Source organism: Varanus komodoensis, unplaced genomic scaffold (assembly GCF_004798865.1).
Source record: "Varanus komodoensis strain SLA01 unplaced genomic scaffold, ASM479886v1 scaffold61, whole genome shotgun sequence".
In the NCBI taxonomy this organism is placed as follows: Eukaryota; Metazoa; Chordata; class Lepidosauria; order Squamata; family Varanidae; genus Varanus; species Varanus komodoensis.
In genome coordinates this window covers 4,064,668-4,087,168 of record NW_025336236.1, presented here as the reverse complement: position 1 = coordinate 4,087,168, position 22,501 = coordinate 4,064,668, and the positions used below count along the sequence as shown (strand labels likewise).

Here is a 22,501-nt window from a genome sequence, read left to right as displayed (position 1 = left end):
AATGCTGCCATATAAATATGTATTTTATTTATCGTAGAGAGTTTATATATCCGTTTCCATGTTAAAATCCCAAAGCAGTTTACAACAAATAATTAGACAATAATACATAATTATGAAAGCACAACACCATTTTGACAAGTTAATGGCTGGGAAAATTGCTGAAACCACTCGTTCGTGGATGCTTGATGTGTCGTAGAGCAATGACACCACCACTGAGAAGGCCTGTTGCCATGTTGCTGCCAGATGGGACTTTGTGGAATGTGAACAGCAAGACCTTGCCTGAAGATTGTAGAAGTCTGATGGGCCTATTTCAGGAGAGTCAATCTTTCGGGTAACCTACTCCTAAATTCTCTAGGGCTTTATAAAAAAAATAAAATACCTGGCTTGATAGCAAACTGGCAGCCAGTTAAGCACCTTCCGTATAGGTGTTATGTGTACCTGGTAGAAAACACCATTCAGCAGCCTCCCTGCTGCAATTCTGTACTAGCCGTATCTTCCAAACCAGTCTCAAGGGCAGTCCCACATAGAAAACACTACAGCAGTCCAGTCTTTAGGTTACCAGTGTATGGATCACAGTGGTAAATTTACCCATGTCTAGGAACAGTGCAGTTGATGTACTAGTCAAAACTGCTATGAGAAATCTAAGGCCATCCCCACGCTGTGTATCTGTTCTTTCAATTACAACCTCATCCATAAACTCCTTAATTCCCAGACCCAGGAACCACGTACCTACAGCACCTTCATCTTATCTGACTTTGGTTTATTTATCTTCATCCAGTCCAGCACTGCATCTCAGCTTTGTTCCTGATCATAAAGGCTGTCCTGTTATAGGTGTGATGGAGAAATATTTCTAGGTATCATCAGCATAGTGGTGGTACCTCATCCCAAGCTTGGAGACAAAATGGTACCTTAAGCACCTCCCAGCATTATTGCCAAGAGGTTGAGATATGGCCATCCAATGGAACCTATGTTGCAGATGGGAATGGAACCCCTGAAAAGCAGTGACCCCCAATCCACAGAGTTGGTCCAGGAGAGCACCAAGGCACCAAAAGCCTCTAAACAACGGATCACACTCCTTCTCTCCCTCTCCCACCAAACCTCCATATATAGGTCAGAACGCAACTGAAATGGGTTTACATAATCAGTGTTCTCAGCAGTTTCACCACCACCAACTCACACATCCCACCTGACTAGGTGTTAGTGACTAGGTAATAGTTGCTATAAATCTGTGGCTGCAGTGAAGGCCCTTACATATTCACTGTACCTGATTTTATCATTTTCAATAATGTAAAATATTTATAAACATGTTGCAAGCTTTTTGTCATAAAACCTTAGGAGAGGAATAACCAAAGATTAAATCAGATAATCTTTAAGAATGATTAGACTGTTTAGCTTTGCAGTGACAAAATTAAGCCCATGTAGCAGTAGAACATGTGATATGAATATACATTTAATATATTATTTTATATAAACTGAAAACATTATTTTATATGCATTTAATATATTGTTAGTGAAGTCTTTTGGGATGCAGTGAGCTATAAAATCAAATAGAGTACACAGACAGATGGCTAGCAAGTATATCTACAACCATGCCTTTGAATGGCTTCCATGAGTACTTTTGGATGTCTCTCTTAGGACAGAGAGAAAGCTGTGCTACTGGAGCTAAGCAGCTAGCTCTGTCATGGCCAGAATAAAGAAAATTGGGGTGGGTTTTCAGCAGACCAAGTTCACCTTCTGCCAAGCTGTATTAACTGATTAATGATGCTGTCCATATTTAAGCAGAATAAAAGTCCTACAACTATCAGCGTAATATTTTTTTTTTCTGTCTAAAAATGCAAGGATTGCACTGTAAATGAAATGGCTTATTTATCTATAGCAGTGGTGGTGAACCTATGGCACGCATGCCACAGCGGGCACGCAGAACCCTCTCTGTCGGCATGCGAGCCAGCGTCGCGCCAGCAGCCAAACATCAGATAACAGTGTACAGAGGGGAGATGCACATGCTCAACAAAGGAGTAGTGGTGCCAGGTGATGATGTCACAAGCCATGACTCATTAGCCACGACTCGTCTGAGCTTTTGCATGGCCAGTCAGTGCACTGCCAAGTATATATATATATATATTTGCTTGGACTGGCTGTGAGTTGTTCATTCTAAACTAAAACCTCAGTTTTCAGGTTTTATTGCAGTGTTGGCACTTTGCAATAAATAAGTGGGTTTTCGGTTGCTGTTTGGGCACTTGGTCTCTAAAAGTTTCGCCATCACTGATCTATAGCATTATTCATGCATGAATGGGCCATGCACAATCCATGGGCTTTAAAGACTCCCCATTGCCAAATCTGCTGCTTTGGTGATGGCAAAACAAGGGGTTTAGAGTAGGTTTACTTCTTTGCTGGAGACAATCACTGGAACAAGGACAGGAGACAAATGCCATTCTCTGTACAACACTTTCCTTCGTTTGCCTTCATTCTAATTTAAGATGCTAACTGCTCATTTCTTGTCTTCTCATTTTCAGTACTGTTAACAGAGCTCTTTCTATTCACTTCTCATTTCAGGAACTGTTTGCGGTTCTATACTGCAAAATGCAAAAAATAGACAAAGAGTATGGTCTACTCTACTAGCTATTAATGATGTTATTAGTACTTGTTGTGTATCTATCTTTACAGGAAATAAGCTTTTCTAATTATCAGCATTTAAAACCACCCAAGAAGTCATCATTGAGAAATTAGGAGCCCCACATATTGTATTCACACATACAATGAATAGTGCCATCCAGCAATTGACGGTATCAGAAAAGAATCAAGCTGTTATGTTTTTAAGATGCCTAGCACCATCAATGCTTGCGCAGCTACTGAAGCAGTTAATTATGTGTATTCAATCAATATTAGTTTAATTTTTATATTGAACAGAATTATACAGCTATCAGGCTTTCACAGCAGAATTCCTTTAAGAAGCTTTCCTCAATATAATTAAAGGAGGGAAATAAAATTCCTGGCTACATTTTCATGCTATTTAATGGCATGTTCAGGACTTGTTTTCTTGTATGCACGCTCTTACAAATAGACTTCCAATTCTTGACAGCCCTATTATATTGCATGCATATGAAGTATGAATGGACCAAAATGTCTAAATCCCCCTACTCCAGGTTCTGAATGTTAATTATGACCCTGTCAGCTTCACAGATTTATACTGCAATGTGTAACCTGAAAGGATTAGTGCAGAGAATTATTTCAGCATCCTGATACTTCTCTCCCACAAAATATCATTAGCTATTGCTGCTAACAGGGTAACCCACCCCCACTTCCCACCAAATTTCTGTCCTTAATAAAATGTCTTTTACAGCAGTTATGTTCTAGTAATGACTTTTCACATTTAAACCTGAATTCAAATGGCTGAGAGTACAAAGGATGAGAATATCTTCCATTGTACCTGGTTTGTTGTAGTACTGTCACTACATGATTCTGATCTTTTGTATTTGCTTTTAGTTACTGCTACACATACTTGGTTGAATTAATGACATGTAGAAGTTACTTTTGATAAAGATACCTTTTCTTAACTCAACATGTCTGATGATAGACATGGAAGTAAGTGCTACTAAAATCAATGGGGCTATCTTCCAAGTATATATTTATGAGAAGAGGAGAAGTAATGTATTTAAAGTGGTATTGAAAAAGCTTGTCTTTTGTATCATGTGACAGACTGCCATAGGCATCAGCACCATAAACATTTTGTTGAATTTGTATTCTTTCACAATGAGGAGCTTAGGATGATCATGTTTCCTACTCCTTCTCCAGTTTCTTCCATATTTAATTCATTAGTCTTATCTTGTCTGTTTTACTGCTTTCAGAAATAATTAAGCTGGTTATTGGTTTCAGCTGTTGCCTGTCAATGGATGTTGTAAACTGTAGCAAACAATTGCATTTATTATATTTGTAACCCAACCAGTCAAGGTTGAATGTGCTAAGGATGACATTATTAGTTTTACCCTTCTAACCATCCTGTTGGCACATTTATGGTGCAATCCTATGGAGGTTTAGATACCAAGCATAAAAATAAAATAGGCTTCCAGGTCCCACCATGTTGAAAGTCATAGGTTTCTTCTATATAAACTTGCATTAGATTGCAACATATGTAATTAAGCTAAGATACGGTGATTTGTACAAAAGAGCTTCATGTCATGTGCACTTTTCTCCCTTTAATTAATAGTAATTATTCCACCTTTTTACAGAAGCTTGTCCATTGATGAAATTGATCAGTCTTCCCACTTCAAACAGTTATCTTCTGCCCCTGTTGCTCATTTGTTATTATCTCTTACACTTTATCTCTCTAAATCAGATGAGGTCTTTTCTTTACAGCATTTAAGTTACAGGTGGTATTAATTCCTGTATGGCCACCATTGTTATTCCTCAGTTGTTTAGGAAAGCAGAAGTTGGCAGCTTATAAACTTGTGTTCCCACACAGATAACCCATAAATTGTTTGATCATTCAAATTAAGTCATTCCCTGACCATTCATTACCTATGAATCTGAGACTGCTATTCCTTCCTTCATATTAACCTTTTTAGCAACATATATTGGAGATGTGGGTGCTGAGTCAGGCTCATGACTGCAATGGTGAGGCTAAAGTCCCTTAGCTCCCAAGGTTCTTGCAGAGGACTTGTTCTAGAGCTAAAAGAAAGTGTGCTTTGGCCTTTGGGTACCCCATCGCAGTTACAAACAACATGCTGAAGAGTGAATGCTCAGTGCTCTAAAGCTAAGTACATTCAGTCAAAATATACATTTCAGTTCTTTTGTTCACAAATGAGCTATCACAGCTTTTTCTCTGCTTATCTTTACCATATAGGAGACAACAATATCCTGCAGGGGGGGTTTTATCCTAGAGTAATGATTTTGCCCTGTTTTTCTTGCAAGCTGAGAAAACCATGTCTGGATTATTCAAACTGCCACTCTTGATTTTACAAGGCCAGAAGCAGAAGCCAGGATAGCTTTGCAGGCCTCGATCTGCCTGAGAGAAAAGGAGAGCTGCAGTATGTGGAGGGCCAAGGAGGAAGCAGGACAAGGGGAATGGGAGGGTAGGTCTCTCATTAAACCCTCGCAAATAGTGGCTTACTGAACCATTGAATCACTTCTACGTTATTGCTGTCTCAAGAGTGCTGCTTGAAAAGCAGGATTCTGTGCATATGCCTGCAGAGGATATCTGTGTCTTGAAGTAATAGCTTGGCAGTGCTCTTTCATGGAATATCCACAGGGACAGACAGCTAAAGCAGTCTGCCTAACTAAAAGGGGCAATGGAAATTTAGGGTGACATTTGGTGAACTACTGAAGTAGCCTAGCCTTTGAGGGATTTCCAGGCAGGGAGGGATGCTCGACTCCTTCCCTATTTGCTAACACATAATAATTAAAGACATTTAAAAATACACATATGCTTTTGGTTGAAATTATGGGCTAGCATTAAAACTGCTACCACCCTCTATCTTAAACTGATAATTTGTTTTGATGTATTTAATTGGAGTACCTGTCTGAACTGAAATATGTTTTATATTACACTTTTAGTTTACACTTTTAAGGGATGTACGTTTTGTGTGCTGCTCTGGGAAGACTTTTTGCCTTGAAATGCAGCACAGAAATCTTTTAAATAAAAGATAAAAGAAAGTATAAAAGCCAAACAAAACTGGCAATAAAAGTACCTACTTGTAATGATGAGCCAGAACAGATAAATGTAACTTCTTCATTATTCCTTTATTATCACATTCCCGTGCTATAAATAGGCATATGTAATTGTAATCATGTAGTATAACAGTACCTGCTCAAATATTAGCATGATAATCCTAAGCACTCTTATACACAATCATATGCAAGGTTACTCAGAAGCAAGCACCAATGAATTCAATAGGATTTAAACACACCTGAAGGACTGCAACTTCGGTTGGAATTATATACCATTTATTTCAGTGAGGTACTTCCTAATGTATCTAGTATGATACTTGTTCCTAAAGTATGTAATCTCAGTTCTGAATATGCTGTACATCTATTGCTTTTAAAAATAATAAACTTTCTCTATGGTGTTAAATTCTGGACTTATGAACTGGGTAGACTTGCCTGCGTTGCAGCAGCCAGAGCAGCATTATTTTCAAGGCAAGTAGGCCACAGACTTTCTGTCCTACCTGACTTGCTTAACAGAAGGGTGCAGCAACACTCAACCACACTTGCTGGTTGCTGTTAGATGCATAAGTAATTTTGCATGCATTAGGCCACTAGGGGAGGAATGGGTTAATGGGAGCTGACCAGCTTATCCAGTCTCACTTTCTTTCACATTTGGGAACATTTCTCCCTCCTTCCCTGACTTTGCATTAGTCAAGCCCTGCCTGGCTGGCTGTTCTCCAGCCATGCCGATTTCAATGGATCCTAATCTGTTCCTGCAAGAACCAAGCAGCATGCAACACTACCAACATTTTTGAGTTGGCAGTATTCTGTTGTAACTAGACTTTCTGTTCTTGTAACTAGTATGGATTACATGTAATCTTAGCCTTTCCGGGTCCTAAGAAACCATGTGAAGAACAGGCTTGCAACTGAGTTGGTTAGTGGTTAGTTTCCATTATGCAGTATTTCTGCTACAATATACTAATCTGTTTCCCAACAGTTACTGTGTAAAGCTGGGGTGTATTTATGCCAGTGCCCGGGTCATCTTGCATGGCGTATTGGAGCCTTACAAATCTGATCTCAAGCCCTGCCTCCAAAGAGACAAGAAAATTCCTATAAGCCAGAATTTTAGAAGATCAGGTGATTAAATTTTACTTTGAACAAGCTAAAAAGCTAGGCATACATTTCCCCTTAATTTCAAACCTTGTAAAGTAACCTCAGCTTAATGAAAAACTTCCAACAAAATTCTATACATAAAAAGGCTCTTGCTTCCCACATTACTGAAAAACTCTTTTCCCATCCCCCACAAGACTATATACTTTTATTCTGTTTTTGCTGTGTAAGCACAACCTGAATACACTGGAGAACCAAGTCCACATGATGGATGGACTGTGCTAGTTAATTTCAGCCACTTATACCAGCACAAATTTAACTATGGAAACTTTTCTTTGCTTGCATGAAAAATGCTAGACTCAGCCCCAAATGGGCCAAATCCATTTGCTGAAACTAATGGAGCAATATTAGATGATGAAATTGGTGTTGGTTTTGCTTCCAACTTGGAAACCTAATTTTAGGAAAGAGCAATAGAACTGGTGATTAATAAATGACTTAAAATTTAGTTAAATGATTACTTTAGGCTTATAGAGCTGTGAGGAAGAACTGGCTTACAGATTTTTGCACTGGAACTGGAACCAGTGTTCAGAATCAAACATTCTCAGATTCAGGTTGGAATCTAAACAGAAGCCAAAGTATAAGGTCAAAGGTAGGTAATGGTGCCAGGAATTCAACCAAAGGTGAACTTGGAGCCAGATCTGCAGCAGGAAAATAATAAACAAAATGGACTTTCATAGACTCATGGAAGGTTCCAATAAGGCTATCAGATTCAACCGTTTGCTCAATTCAACTGGAATCTGGCTTCTTGTAAAGTGACCCCAGAAGTCGATGTTCTGCACTCTGGGATGATCAAGAAGAGATCCTGGCCCTCCTCTGTGTAAAACCTTTCAAATAATTGAAGAGTGCGCTCATATCCCCCCCCCCCCCCCGCAGTCTTCTTAAGGCTAAACATGCCCAGTTCTTCCTCTTCATAGTGCTTTGTTTCCTCTACTGCTCTCCCCTGAACCTAGTACTTCACAGGATTTGTAGTAATACTTCTATTAATGGAGTATAAAATAGCATTTGCCCTTTTTCTTGCAACCACCTCATACTGTTGACTTGTATTAAACAATACCAAGATGGTTCTCACTTGATATCCATCTCCTGCACCTCCTCATTCAAATAATTAAAAAATGAAGTGTACTGGGCCCAGGAATGGACTCTGCAGTACCCCACTCATTACCTGTTCACAGTTTAAGAAGGTGTCACTGATAAGCACTGAGTTTGAGTCTGTAGCCAACTGAGGATCTACCTGATAGTTGTTCCATCAATCCCAATTTTAGCTAGTTTGCCAGTCAGGTTCTCACTGGGCACTTTGTCAAAAGCTTTGCTGAAGTTAAGCTATATTCTGCACACAGCATTCTCACAGTCCACCATGGAGGATACCCGATCAAAATATGAGGCCAGATTAGTCTGGCAGGATTTGTTTTGACAAATCCATGTTGGATTCTAGTCATCTCTGCACCATTTTAAAGGTGTTATCTGCTCAATTTTCCCAGAGTTTGCTGTCTGCTCTGCAGTTCTCAAGTTCTTCCTGTTTTCCCTTTTTGAAGACAGGGACATTAGCTCTTCTCCAGTCATCTGCCAATTCACCCATCTTCCACAATTTCTCAAAAATAACAAGACAGCAGTTCTGAGAGTTCTTCTGCTACTTCCTTTGTCACTCAATGATGCAGTTCATCTCAATCCTGCCCCTTCATCTTATACTTAATCTTTTCCAAGGATGCATTAGATCCATTTTTGGAGAAAAATACAGTCAAAGGAATTTCTTTATCATTTGTCATCATTCTGCCATCTTCGCTGGGTAGCTGAATCAGCATTTTCATCTGTATTTTACTAGGCATGTATCTGAACAAGCTCTTTTTTTCAGTATCCCTCACTAACCTCAGCTCATTCTCCGCTTTATACTTTCTAACACCATTCCTGGAGAAAGCGGCTGAAGAATGAGCATAACCCAGGTCAAGTCTGAGAGAGCCACCACTGCCATCATAGGTAGCAAACATATCAAGTGGCCATTGATTAGGCTATAATATCTAATTGTTATTTAGGCACCTCTTGCTTCCAGTCTGGTCTTTAGATACTCAGTTGCAGTCAATAAAAAACAAGGCTAAAATTAGTGGTCAGTAACATAAGAATTGCTTTGTAGAACAATAATGAGAAAGGTTAGACATCAGTTGGAAGTCTCCAACTTTAGTCTAACAAGTACAATTATTCCAATGGGTCTGCTTTAAATAGGGCCAAATTTGAATCGTAGCTGGCATGTCCTCAATAATTGTACTATTTCTCTGCTCTAATGCCTTCCACCTAGGTCTGTAAAAAGTCCCGGGGGGGGGGGGGTGCACAGAAATTTGTTAGAAAGCCATCAACTGAAAAAAGTGTTAAGAGTCCCTCTCCCTCCTGATGGGAAATTTGAGATGATGGAAATGCAGGAACCATGCCTGAGTGTTTTCAGTAAAAATAATCGTTTTGTAGCTGGGAAGAATAACATGACTCAGGATGCTATGTCTAGTTGAGATAACGGTATAAAAACTGCAAGTTGCTATTGCTGCATCATAAACTGGTCCTCTCCAATTATCTAAAGTCCAACAACATATTATCTCACTGAATACATACCTTGAGCCAATTATTGTCATTACTGATGTACTAAATATTTAGTCTTCAATTATAGTCATGTCCAAGTAGTAGTATCCTTTTAGGAACAGCAAAGAGCCAGGAAAATGAATTCTAGGAGGAAGATTTTTTTTTTAATATAATCATTTCCCTCTCACCCCCACCCTTTTGTTTTGAGATTAGCAAACATGAATTCAAGGTTACAGCACTATGATAATATGTGTCCCAATAATGAAGACAATAGTAAGATCTTATAATTTTGAATGATTTTGAAGCAACTTCTATACCTCCTAACAGTTCAGGTATGGAGAACCCAAATACATTAGATGGGGGAGAGGATAAACTATTGCAAATGGTTCAGTTTCAGGTTATAGGGATGGACAAAGATTTATCTCCAAGGAGAAGAATCTTTTGGACACATTCTCTGTTTTATCTTCCCAATCTCAAAGTGAAATTATAAAGAGGTTAAAGAACTTGACAGAAGTTCTGCATTCTCAAAAGAATGCAATTCTGGATCCAAATGATAGCAGAATGTGGATGTAATTAGAAAGAGATAAGGAAGACAAAGTATTAATAGAAGTCAAGCAAAGTGGAGAAGGGATGAGAACTTCAGTGTGTGTAATAATTTGGAAAGGAAATCCCCTTGATGAGATAATATAATTATCCGTCCAACTGACTTATTATCAATCCAATCCAGATGATAAGACATTTCACACATTAAAGGCAGTAGAACTTTCTGGCATGAGGGGGCAGGGGCTTTGCAGGTCATGAGTTCCATCAGTGACCATTGTATATCAGCAGCAATCTCAATCCTACTCCGACTTCAATGCTGTGATTAAAGATATAGTGGGGTTAGTGCTAGAACAGGAAGCCAAGGATCTGGCATCATAACAGAGCCAGAAGCAATAAATTGTATAAAAGTTCTGAAGATGGGAAAATCCTTAGGGCCCAACATTATATGAACAGAATTGCTGAAGAATAGTGAATGGTAGGGAACATCCCTGTCATTCTTATTCTTCCATACAGATAAATCAGGTCCAAGTCCATTAAGTTGGACTGAAGCAGTAATTACTCCAATTCATAAGAAAGTTAGTAAGATAGGACCAGCAAACAATCATGCCTTTTATCCTTAACTGGAGAGTAAAATGCTATAGGTCTGTGCACAAGTACTTTTCTATATTTTGTTTGGATATGGTGCCACCAGGAATTTTATTCTGATCTTATTAAGAGATGCTTGTAGGATGGTGCCTACATAATTATATCACTTGTTCAGTACACAGCCCACCTAAATACCAGTTATACCTGATCATTGTCTGAAGCCACATGAAGCAGTCACTTTGCTGAAACTAAACAGGTTTGGGTCTGGTCAGGGTTTGAAGGATAGACTACCTCAGAACTGCCTGTATTCACTTTGAATTCTATGGTGGGAAAAGGTGGAATAGAAATGTAATAAACAATAGTTCTTATATTCTCCCAGAGAACACAAAAGACCATAGCCTTTTAATCACTTATCAGACTCCCATGCCAGCCACATTTAGAAAACTGTATCATCAGTCTGTAGAAACCAGTCATTGTCCAAGATAGCAGTACCACACTGTCCACATATAGTAATATTTGGGTTTTTTCCCCATCATAATTTTGGCGATCTGGCCAATATAAACTGAAAGTCAGATCTCACACATGCACACACAAAACAACAACAGTGATGGTAGCACACACCATTCTCATCCAGAGCTGCTTTTCAATAAACTTCCTGTTGACCTACAGAAAGTATTGATGAATAATTTTTAATCAGAAAAAAACATTATTTTATCTGTAAAACTGCTTCCATTTGTTTCCATGACCACTTTCTTCTTCATGTGAAGCATTTTTCCTGCAGCTTTACTGAGGCTGCTTCTTTCATGTTTATTTCAAGGGGAAGAATGTGCTCTTTTCATATCCCCTCCCCCGGGGTTTAATTTATCTGCCTCCTTTGTGTCTTATTACACACCCACATGGTGGTAGTGCAGTATAGCACAATTGCAAAAAATGCACAGCCATTTTCTAGTGGTACCATAGGAGCTAATACTGCACTTTCCTCCCTCTAAAAAAAGACATCTTGAAAATGTCTGAGGAAAAGGGGGAGAGGTCCTGGAGTATGACAATAAAGGGGCTTCACAAACTTCATGAGTGACAGACCATGAATGCACAATGAATGCCTTGTGTAGGGAAGCCCATAATTTCCTCTCGAGAAGTTTTAAATATTTCTCTGGGAAATGATGCAGGGAAATGATAATTCATATTCCATGATCCTTTATCCAGCAACCCTTTTTAAAGTGCAGCTGCTCTGCGCTGACACCATTCATTGATTCTCCTGCTCATTCTCAATCCAATCCATTAATTTGACTTTCAGACTGTAATGATTTAAAGTGTTAGGGGTATGATCCTTTAAATCTTGGTAAGTTTCAGAAGGGCAAGAGGGGTAAAAGAAGACTGAGACTGTGTGGGTGGCACTTAGAATTGTGGAAGGAAGGAATGTAAAGAGGCAGCCTTCTCATTAGACTCCCATATAATGCTGTGAAAGGCACTTAAGGGGCAAGAGGAAAGGGAAAGAAGTAGAATACTTAGAGCACATATTAGCAACTAGGGAGTCAAAGCCTGACTGGTCAAAGTACATTCAGCAGAGAAAGGATCTGTGAGTGAGGAGTATTTGGGAAGGGAAAAAACAAAATACCTCAGTCAGAAGTTATTAAACATTGTTTTATTCATTAAGGAAATAAGTTACTGAACATCTTGAAACCAATATGCCTGTGGTACAAATAAAGTTTTGTTTTGTTTATTGTTAACTCAAGGCACTGGCTGTTTGAATACAGGTGTCACATCCTCAGGACCACATAGTTCAATGAAGGAACTTACAGCTTTGGCACAATACAGTGGGAGAGTGCAGGAAACAAAAAGATCTTAACAGTACATATTGCAGTGCCTATATCAGCTACTTCCATTTGCACACACTAAAGGGTACAACCATCTTCTTTGAGTCCTCAAGGGTATAAAGCCAAGGTAATAACAAAACTATTTTATGGCATCTGTTGCTCATGCCTATGAAGTGGGAAAGAAAGTAAAGTCAATATAGATTCTCAAAGAATATGCTGATGTGTGAAAAGCATTAAGTTTTGGAGTTGGAGTTCTTACCAGACACTCAGTTTTGAGGTCCACTTATGCATGTGTCCAATGCCTACAAGATAGTTGGCACCTGTGTTGACAGATACTTGTCTTTGGCTGAAATTAAAAAAATAATGCCAATCTGATTGGATTGTCGTTAATTCAGTATTATATGATTTTACAGAAGCTAAACAAATGAACAAACTCATTACTGAATACTCATTACTGAATATCAGTTTTTAGGAGGAACAATAAAAGGCAAATTGTATTTGTTCACCATTAACAAAGGGCACAGAGCCAAGGTCAGTGTGTCAGCCAACTACTTCCATGTTCTGTTTATATTAAACATAGGAAGGTTTGCACAGCAGTTCATTTTAATTCAGCAGGTCATAACCAATCAATTAAGGAAGGCTCACCTAAATTTAAAAAAAGTCTTTAGCAGCCACCAAAAACAAAGTGTCAGAGCCTGCCTGGCATCAAAATACAGAAAGTTTCAAAGAGAGTGAGCTATTGCACTGAAGGCTTTACTCTGTGTAAACACCAAATGAACCACAGGTCTGTGCAGAACCACCAGGTATGCCTTATCTGATGACCTCAGTGACTGGACAGGCTCTCAGATATCCTGGTCCAAAGTTGTTTAAGTTTTGATACCAGTAACAAACTCTCAAACCTGGCTCAGTAGCAGATAGGCAAAAGTCCCTGTCTGCAAAGGAGCTACATGCTGAAAAGGAACAGCTTCCAACAACAGCTGAGCTTCTGCATCCTGCACCAGCTGAAGCTTCTAGAACAATTTTAAGGTAGCCCTACATAAAGTGCATTCTGGTACTCCATTCTTGGGGCTACTAGTACTACTATCACTATCCAGGAATAATCGTTGCTGGCATACCAGTGAAAGACAGTAACAGGCATTCCAAGCTCCATGGTCACTTGGTACTCCAACAACAGAGGTGAATCTTGGGTTATCCCTGGCCTACAAGCCTAATATTCACAGAAACCAAGGAGCTCCACAGTAACAGAAGCTGTAACTCTTCTAAACTTCCAGAAAAAAATGGGGCTCAAAGCTATGGAACAGCAACAGTTAAATACTGCAGAAAAAAATACAAAGTATTTGTTCACTTACATTCCTTGCTAGGGGCACAAGTTGATACTTGCTCTGAATATAGTTATCATGTGGCCCCTTTCAGCAACAGGAATCAGTAAAAAAACAAGAATGGCATTTGACTGTGACATGGAATCAGACACTTCACTAGCAGTTCTTCACAGTAACTGTAGGGATAAATAGAGCAAAGGCTACAACTGTATGTATGCTTACTAGGGAGTCAGTCTTGTTATATTCAGGCCACACTTCAGAAAAAAATGTGTGGAATGAGGTGGCAAATTTATTTACATGTGAAAGAGAAATGTCCACAGTTGGACAATAAAGCTGTTAGCTAGCAGAATGGAATAAATCACTTCTGAAGGGCACTAAAAGGTGTTGCTATTTTCTTCTTCTTATAGATAGGTGCTAGATAATGTGCCTATGTGCATTTGCTTCTCTTCGTAGCATCATTGTCCGTAGTAAAGTGGTTGGTGAATGTTTACATTGCTGTGTGAAATTAATGTTTTTGCCAGCTTTATGAGCATTTTCTCCTTCTTCTGTGTGGTGAGCAGATCACACTGCATTCTTGTCTTGTAGCCCATCCTACTCAATTCCAATCCAATTCCTGCTTTCTTTTTCCTAATCCTTCTTTGTTCTGCTGGGACAAATATATTTTCTTATTTGAAATTAAGAGTGTGCCTATGAAATTCCAGAGTAAGACATCAAGACAGTTTGTAACTGTGCAAAGCTGACTAATGTTTTCACAATAATTATGCTAGGAGTTGATTAATGCAAATGAAAGCCTTTGAGCCCTACAGTCAATTTTTATTTTGACAGAAGAATGAATTTAATATTCACATGATGGGATAAGTTTAGTGCAGAAAATTAAAGTTTATTTCATGTAAATGGCACAACTGAGCCAAAGTTAAACATTTTTAGCTACTATTGCACTCCCTTGTGGATGTGCAGTACAAGCCTAAGCATGTCGACACAGAAGGCACTGTGCTCAATGGAAATTGCTCCCTAGTAAATGTGATAGGATTGCTGCATTAAGTATTTGCTTAACTCCTCTGTTAAATGAAATGAATGAGTCATATGCCCTTCACCCCACATGCTCATGGCTTATCAATGGAAGAGGAAAGAGGCAATTCCTACAGCAGATTCTGAAGGTGCAGGTGGTCAAGAGCAATGAGTTGAAAGACCCACTGCATGAATGGAAAGTCAACTAGTGTGATATTGGATTTGGCCCCAAAACAATGATAAAACAATTCTGACTGATTCGTATTGATAATGTATTAGAACAATTTTGGATTAAATCAAAACCATTTTGCCTCTTTCCTGGAAAAAGGAACTTTTCTCTCACTGCCTAGTGATCTCTAGCATCTTCCTTATTGCAAATAGCCACATTACAAACTTCATATCCAAAACACATCCTGGCTTCTCCAAAGGGATGTGAGCCCACCCCTTTCCTACTGTTTCATCAGAGAAATCTATATGCAGACTTCTAAAATTCACAACGGATAGATCCAAGGACCCCCACCCCAAATCTTGCAATCCAGTTTGAACTTCCCAGAGTTAGTGGTCAGTATGGTGCTTTGTATTCGCCAGCTGAGCCTTTCCACATAATTAAATCATAAGAAAATATTCCACACAATTAACCACCATGACAAGCCATGAAGCGGCTTCCTTTCCCAGGGCACAACAGCCGAAGCGCCTCCCGGTTCCGTCTGGCCCCCCCGCCTCTTACAGCACAGCGCGGAAAGAAGTGCATACTGGGAAAAGACATCTCTCCCTTCAAACAAGGCTTCCGCCTTTTCGTTTCACCAACCGTCCCGCTCGCGCACGCTCTACGCCACGTGCGTCTTGACGTCATGCGGGTCAGGCCTCCCACGGTATCCCAGAAGGCCAATCGGAGGGCGCGAAGTTGCGACGTTGGCACGGTCTTCGCGCGAGGGCCTCCTTGAACTTTGACCCTAGGGCCGAGCGCGAGGCTCTTCGGCCCTCGTCCATTCGTGTGCGAGAGAAGCCCTTCGTTCCTGCATCCTTCCCTCTCGCTGCCGCGCGAGTGCCAGTCGCTGGCGATGATACGGACCTCCGCACGGCTCGCGCGCTGATCCTCCCCTCACTGTGTTCCACCCTCGCCTCGAGGAAAGCCGTGCGCGGAACCGTCGCCGCCGAGTAGGCGCTGCCGCGAACGCTCGCCCGTCAGCGCGCTCTCCTCCCGCTCCCGCTCCCGCTCCCGCACACAGCACTGGGCGACGTGGAGCCGGTGAGACGTGGCCCTCTCCGGGACCAGCAACATGGCGAGTGCCTCGTACCACATCTCCAACCTGCTGGAGAAAATGACGTCGAGTGACAAGGACTTCAGGTAAGAGGCCGATGCCGGCCCTTGGGGTCGCTTCTTCTCCACCTCTGATGAAGGGCCCTTTGCATCCTTTTCAGTCACCTTGTTGGGGTACCTTTTGGTTTGCCTCTGGTAGGGTAATGCCGCTGAACTCCCGCCCAACCTGTCCTTCGCTTGGGGTGAGGACCATCGGCAGGAGATGTGAGGCCTCACTAAAGGTTTGTGTTCTGCCCGAGCCCTGTAAAACTGCGAGTCTAATTCAGGCCCTAGCTGGGCATTTATTCTGAACATCTGTCTGTCGTATTCTGAAAGTTGTGTGGAAGTTTGTGTTCTCTCCACTACACTAAATGAATTCTCAGTTTTTCTTGTACTTTGGCGTGAAAAACGAACTTCTGTCTCTTGCAGATGCTATTTACGACATAATCCAAAACATGTTTATTGGAACATAAGAACCAGTGCCTGCACGTGGGCTTAGTTCCTGGTTCAGAGTTGAAGCTAGATGATCTGCATTTTTAAATGCATTTTAAAGGATGTTTAAAGTGAAATCCTTCAACCCGTGTAAAAAGCATGGGCAGTGGAGGAGTTGTTATTTGGGGCCAGTTCTGTTTGCTGCTCACCATCATTCCAGTTACACTTCTTTTGGGAGATTTGCTCATAGTATAGGATTTTTCTCATGGCAACTAGAATCAGTAGGTACTGTGTTAGGTTTTCAATTATTGAAATCCTAGCATAGAATCTTTTTCAAACTTTGATCTGATAAAGAAATTTAAATGGCATGGTTTTGAGCATAAATTAAATGGGTTTTTTATATTTGTTCAGAATATTATGATTAGAATGAAATATAATAAGGCTGTTTTCATGGGAGGAAATCTGATTAAACTCAGTTATGTTTAATTAAATATGTAAAGGGTTCAGTTGTAAATATATGTGATGTATAAGAATAGGCATATCTCAAAGCAGACTCATTTTAACATTTAATGTGAGAAGTATTTTCTTTTGTACCACAAAAACTGATAAATGCTGTGGATTCATAGTCTTGTCTTGATATTACTGAAATAAAACAAAAGTTTCCCTTCATCCAGCATCAGCGGGGTAAATTAATACTGTGATATAAACAAAATTCATTTTTATCCACAAAATCCAAAATGGGCATACAATAGAGGTGTTGAAAATTTGTTACAAAAAGTTTCAGTGTAATGTTTCTTTTGAAAAGAAAGTTACATATTTGCACTAACTTTTCCTTTAGAATTTCTGTTCATTAAAATATGATATTAAATGTAGCGCAAGGGCAGTTCATTCTCCATAACATTACTAAAGAGAATATGCATGGATGTACAAAGTAGTATGTCTTGATCATTATATGTGAATTTCTTTTGTGGGTACAGGCACCAAAAGGTATGAATGTATATGCATGTTGCATACTATTTCCGACATTAAAGTGGATTTGGTATGAGAATGCGTCTTGTTTCATGCACGTCTAAGTAAAATCATTTAGAAACTTCTCTTAATTAGTGTGGTCAATGAACAACAGGGAATTTATGCTGGAGCGAAGTTGGACTGAGGGAGTGCAGTATTCAATACTCTATTCTTGTTCCCTTAACCAAGGGAAATGTTTTGGGAAAACTACATTTGTACCAACCCAGTGAAGCCATTTACATATGAAATCTTCGTACCAGTCTAATACTTCGGCTATCTCAATAGGGGCTGATTCATTCATGATGATATATAACAAGTATAAGCACTTCCAGAAAAAGAATCTCCTGATTCAGTTTCCCTGGTTAGATATTCCAGTGGTCTTTAAATCCTTCAAAGATTTAAAAGTCTTTAAAGTTTGTCTTTTACTGGCTTCCTTTCTCATGCAGGAGCCATGTTTGTACCTGGATGGCAACTCAAGTTTGAAGCCAATTTGTACACCTTGGTTAAAGTACACTATGGTTAGCTTTAGCATTAATGCAGAAATAATCTGTAATTAATTTGCATGAAATGTAACTTATAGCGTATTCCTGATATACATTTACGTATTAAAGTGGCAAAGGAGTGCCCCTTTGGTTGAGTTAAAATATCAAGCAATTTGTCTATACAGTGTCATTCATTATGAGCCCTAAAATTCTGTTTCTTACAAAAATGACACCTGTTAGGCCAATCACTTGATCTTTGGAGTCTGTGATCTAGCTAATGAAGTCTATATTGATTGAAAATTTCAAGTGTGAAAAAATTGCAACAGGTGCAGCAAGCACCATTTGTCTTTTTTACTGTACTTCAGTCTGCTATATGACATCATATCTTGCACATTTTTGTGGTTTTACTGATATACTGGATTCAGACTTTTCAAGGAAGTGATGCTTTTTCATTTGTTTGGTGACATGCTGAGCAAAAATTATTAAAGTTTCTTTGTCCTGCTAGAATGCTGGCAGTAATACTGCTGCTGGTGCCTCAATCTGGACTGAGCTCTTCATTCTTCATTCCCAAAAAGTATACAGTTACAATGTAAGTTGCAGGTTTAGGATGAAGGGTTGAAGTCCTCTATTTTCACTTTGTATATTAGGTCACATACACCTAATTTTGAGTAAAAAGAACACAGCCCTAGCAGTATTCTTAAGCCAGAAGGATTTTTTAAATCACTGAATTAAATTTATATCTCTCCTGTTCACCAACTTGTACTGAAGGCAGCTAATATCAGTAATGCACGTGCAAGAAAATACAGTACATTTGACATGCATCACACATCTGAACCATGTGTGGGGTTGGGTATGGGCCTTTTTTACCATCTCCTTTTTCACATTTATTATTCTTCTATGCACTGTGCATACAAGAAATGAGGAAGCTTTTAATGTTTCTTGAAATGAAAACATGAAAATCTGTGGCTTTAGCAATTGCTCAGAATTTATTCTTATTGTCCAGGTTGAGAGGACCTTAGGTGTCTTTCTGTCTGTTGCTTCTCTGTGATGCTTGCTGACTCAGATGTTGGTCTAATAGAATGGGGAAACAATCTTTGTTTTTTATTAAGACAGAGAGACAGAAACTTTGAAGGCATGAAATCGGTATGCTTTTCTATGAATGCTTCCCAAATAAACTTTAAGTAAAACATAAAACGTTCTGAAGTATTTCACTGAAAGATTTGAGACTCATTTGCTGTGTAAACTAAAATGTATTTGAGATGCCTTAACATTATTTCATAAGATGATCTTAGCTAATAGTTAAACAGCAGAGATTTTGAAAATTCAGTTTTTGGTCATAACTAATTATTGCATTAGAGAAAAATTCCTCCAACATTTTATTACTTTAGAGATCAATTTAAAAAATATTTCAGGTACAATAAATGACATAGACTATTATAATAATTTTAGACATATTGTTTCAGGTTATTAATAATATTTTTCAAATGTTTTTAAACTTACGCCTTTTAATGTGTCCAGGAAGATAAAGTAATGTGTAATTATTTGGAAAAGCTGTCTGTATTATTTCACTGTAAGCTTCAATGTTACTTGATTTTGTTGCTCCTTATTGCTTTGGGGTGCTGTTTTATGGCCTTTCAATGTTATATGGGAGACTATAGGATATTTTGGAGTCTGAGCACTGGCTGTCTTGCTGAAGATTGAGACTGAGCCTTGGAAGGGGAAAGGGCAGTGTTGGGGGTAATGGATTTATGCCAATTCTAATCAATGCACCTTTCCTTCCCCTCCTTGGTGCTAAATCCAGATAGCTGAAAACAGCTGTCTAGATAAAAAGTAGGGTAGGGGTATCCAGCCCGCGGCCTGCAGGCTGCATGTGGCGCAGGTTTGCTATGAATGTGGCCCAACACAAAATCATAAAATTACTTAATACATTATGAGATTTTTTTGTAACTTGATTGCGCAGTTCACGAGTGTGAACTTTGTAGGCGACAACATCATGTCACAATTTCACATAAAATAAATGTATGTATGCTCTCACTATTTGTATGCATTCATGGCTTCAGTTTTACTGTGGTATGCGGCTTCCAGTGTATTACCTTCCAAGTTCAGACAGTTGAATTGACACCATCGGACATTAAATGTGCTTATGGTGATTTGGCAAGCAAAATGCAGCTATTAATAATATTTCAACCTATTTCAACCTAGCATTGCAAACAATTTTATACATTTCAACACGTTGGCTAAATACAGTCCTGTGAACAGCAAAAAATATGCAGTCTTGAATTTGATACAAGAATTTGAAAACAGATTTCGAGATTTCTGGGAAAATAATCACTATTATTTGTATATTTGGGGCTCCATTTTCAGTTGACATAAACTTGTTACCTGTCAATTTTCAAATGGAATACATAGAGCTGCAATCTGATATTCAACTTGAAGAAAAAATTGATCGTGAACTTATATAGGTCCTATCTTCCCAGCGATAGATATCCCTCACTTCATAATCATGCCTTATTCATGTCTTCGCTTTTTGGCAGCACCTACATTTGTAAGGAACTAAGAGTAAAATTACTCTTAAAAAGAGTAAAAACTAAGAGTAAGAACCAAATATCTGATGAGCACCTTGAGAACTCACTGAGAATTTCAGCTACTTCCATCAAACCACATACTGATGCATTAGTTTCTCAAATATAGCGTCAAATATCCCACTAGTTTTATGTTGTTCTCTTTTCTGCTCAACAATTTTAAAAGACTCTCTGAACAGGGCATCACATAATTAGGATTATTATGCAAGGACTTTTTTTGCTTATCTGTGATGGCAGATATCACAAAAATTATGCACAGGGTTTCCTTCCTTCCTTTCCTTTTTCTCATCAGCTTTCTTTAGTGTTTGTATTTAATGGGCAGCCCAAGACAATTTTTCTTCTTCCAATGTGGCCCAGAGAAGCCAAAAGGTTGGACACCCCTGATGTAGGGTATGAATTGCTGCAGTGGAGATTGATGCTCTTCATATCTTACATTGGATAGTAGTAAACTTCCACTTTGGAAGCTCATGAATGTCTGCTGCAGGGGCAATAAGATTGTACCTTTCATTACGCGCACACACACACAAATAGGTGTAGTTGGATTTGTCTAATCCTGATTAATTACCTCTTAGAATGTGAAGGACCCTTTTGTATTTGCACTTTGTTCGTTTGAGGGTAATCCTTGACACTCAGTAATGTAAATTTATGACTGAAATGAGGATTCCAGTCTTTGCTTGGAACAGTGGGTTTAAAATCAGTGGGTAATAGATTTTCCAGATTAATTCAGCCTTGCAGTTTGTGCCTGCCGGAACACCTGAGTGGCAAACTGTTGCTATTATTTGTCTATACCTATATATTTAGCAGATTTGGATCCTGCTTTCTGGCAAAAGGCCTCAGCAGTGTTCGCAGTAGTCATGCCAAGCAATGAATACTTGAAAGGGCTTCTTATCAAAGCAAAGAAAACCAATTTGTTTATTAATTACATTTATCTCCCACCTTGGTTCCTTGGAAGAGGAAAAGGTGACTTACGTGGTCATTGCAGTCTCTGGTTTTATTCTTACAACAACCCTGTGAAGTTGGTTAGATTGAATATCAGTTTGCAATTAATGGAAGCAATTCTTGGGTTAATCAGTCCAAGACTTGTTACAGCCTTTCAAAATATTCCACCCCCTGATTGGCTCAGTTGGGAGTTGCTATGTGATTCCAGAAGCTGGTTGTGATAGGGTTATATTGCATAAAATGCTACACAGGTAGGTTAACTATTGATTAACCTAATAAAACCAAATAGTTATGATCTTTGTGACATAGGATTATATACTAAGATTGTACATTGTTGTATTACATTTCTAGATTGGCTTTCTACCACAGAAGGTGGCATACGACAAGACACTGACTACGTTTAGATTGGTATTTGCAAGGCCCCTGCATCATGTATCTTTGAATGAGGAGCTTGGGGCCCTTTGGTATTACAGTATAATGTAATGATATCTTATATAATAGCTATTACAGTTTAAGTTGCTGGTATGCCTACTCAGACAATTCTACTCACCAGAAGGATTCTTTGCACCCTGATAAGGTCACGTGTTACTTATGATATTTAGGGGATGCAAATAAATTATACATATAATTTAGAAGATAAATAGTGAGAATTAATTAGTTAGTGGCATAAAGCACTACTGTACAAACTAAATTTACTTTTTTTGTATAGGTTTATGGCGACAAATGATTTGATGACTGAACTACAGAAAGATTCTATCAAGTTAGATGATGACAGTGAAAGGAAGGTTGTAAAAATGATTCTGAAGTTGCTGGAAGATAAAAATGGTGAAGTGCAAAATTTGGCAGTCAAATGGTACGTACATGTATTTTTCTTATATGTTGACTTGTACTTATATACTGAGGAAATAGAAATTGCTTAGTCTGCCTAATCCAGCATTCTGGTTCCAATATAGGAAGTCTGATGCTTTTGAGAAGAGTGCCAACCTGACTTAATGGAGATAGGTATCTAATTTTATCAACTGAATCATTTTCATGCAGTACATCTGTGTGTGAAACATTACTGTTCTCTCTGAGTCTTCTGCTGGTCCATTTCATTTGATTGTCCTTAACAGAAAGAAAA

General features: G+C 38.9%; 1 protein-coding gene and 1 long non-coding RNA gene across 2 annotated transcripts in view; one reads left to right on the top strand and one right to left on the bottom strand.

Annotated features, from left to right (window-relative positions):
• Positions 1-12,120: 12,120 nt before the first annotated feature.
• Positions 12,121-13,821, bottom strand: LOC123033293. Its single transcript, XR_006416599.1, has 3 exons — positions 13,661-13,821; positions 12,571-12,657; positions 12,121-12,477 (listed from the first exon to the last, which is right to left on the bottom strand). It is a non-coding gene; the product is annotated as an uncharacterized LOC123033293 (long non-coding RNA).
• Positions 13,822-15,573: 1,752 nt separating this feature from the next.
• CAND1 (cullin associated and neddylation dissociated 1) overlaps positions 15,574-22,501 on the top strand; it is a 29,935-nt gene continuing 23,007 nt past the window's right edge. The window contains exons 1-2 of the mRNA XM_044449851.1: positions 15,574-15,986; positions 22,091-22,234. Coding sequence (XP_044305786.1) covers positions 15,919-15,986; positions 22,091-22,234 — 212 coding nt within the window. The 5' untranslated portion in view covers positions 15,574-15,918. The remainder of the gene's footprint in view (positions 15,987-22,090; positions 22,235-22,501) is intronic.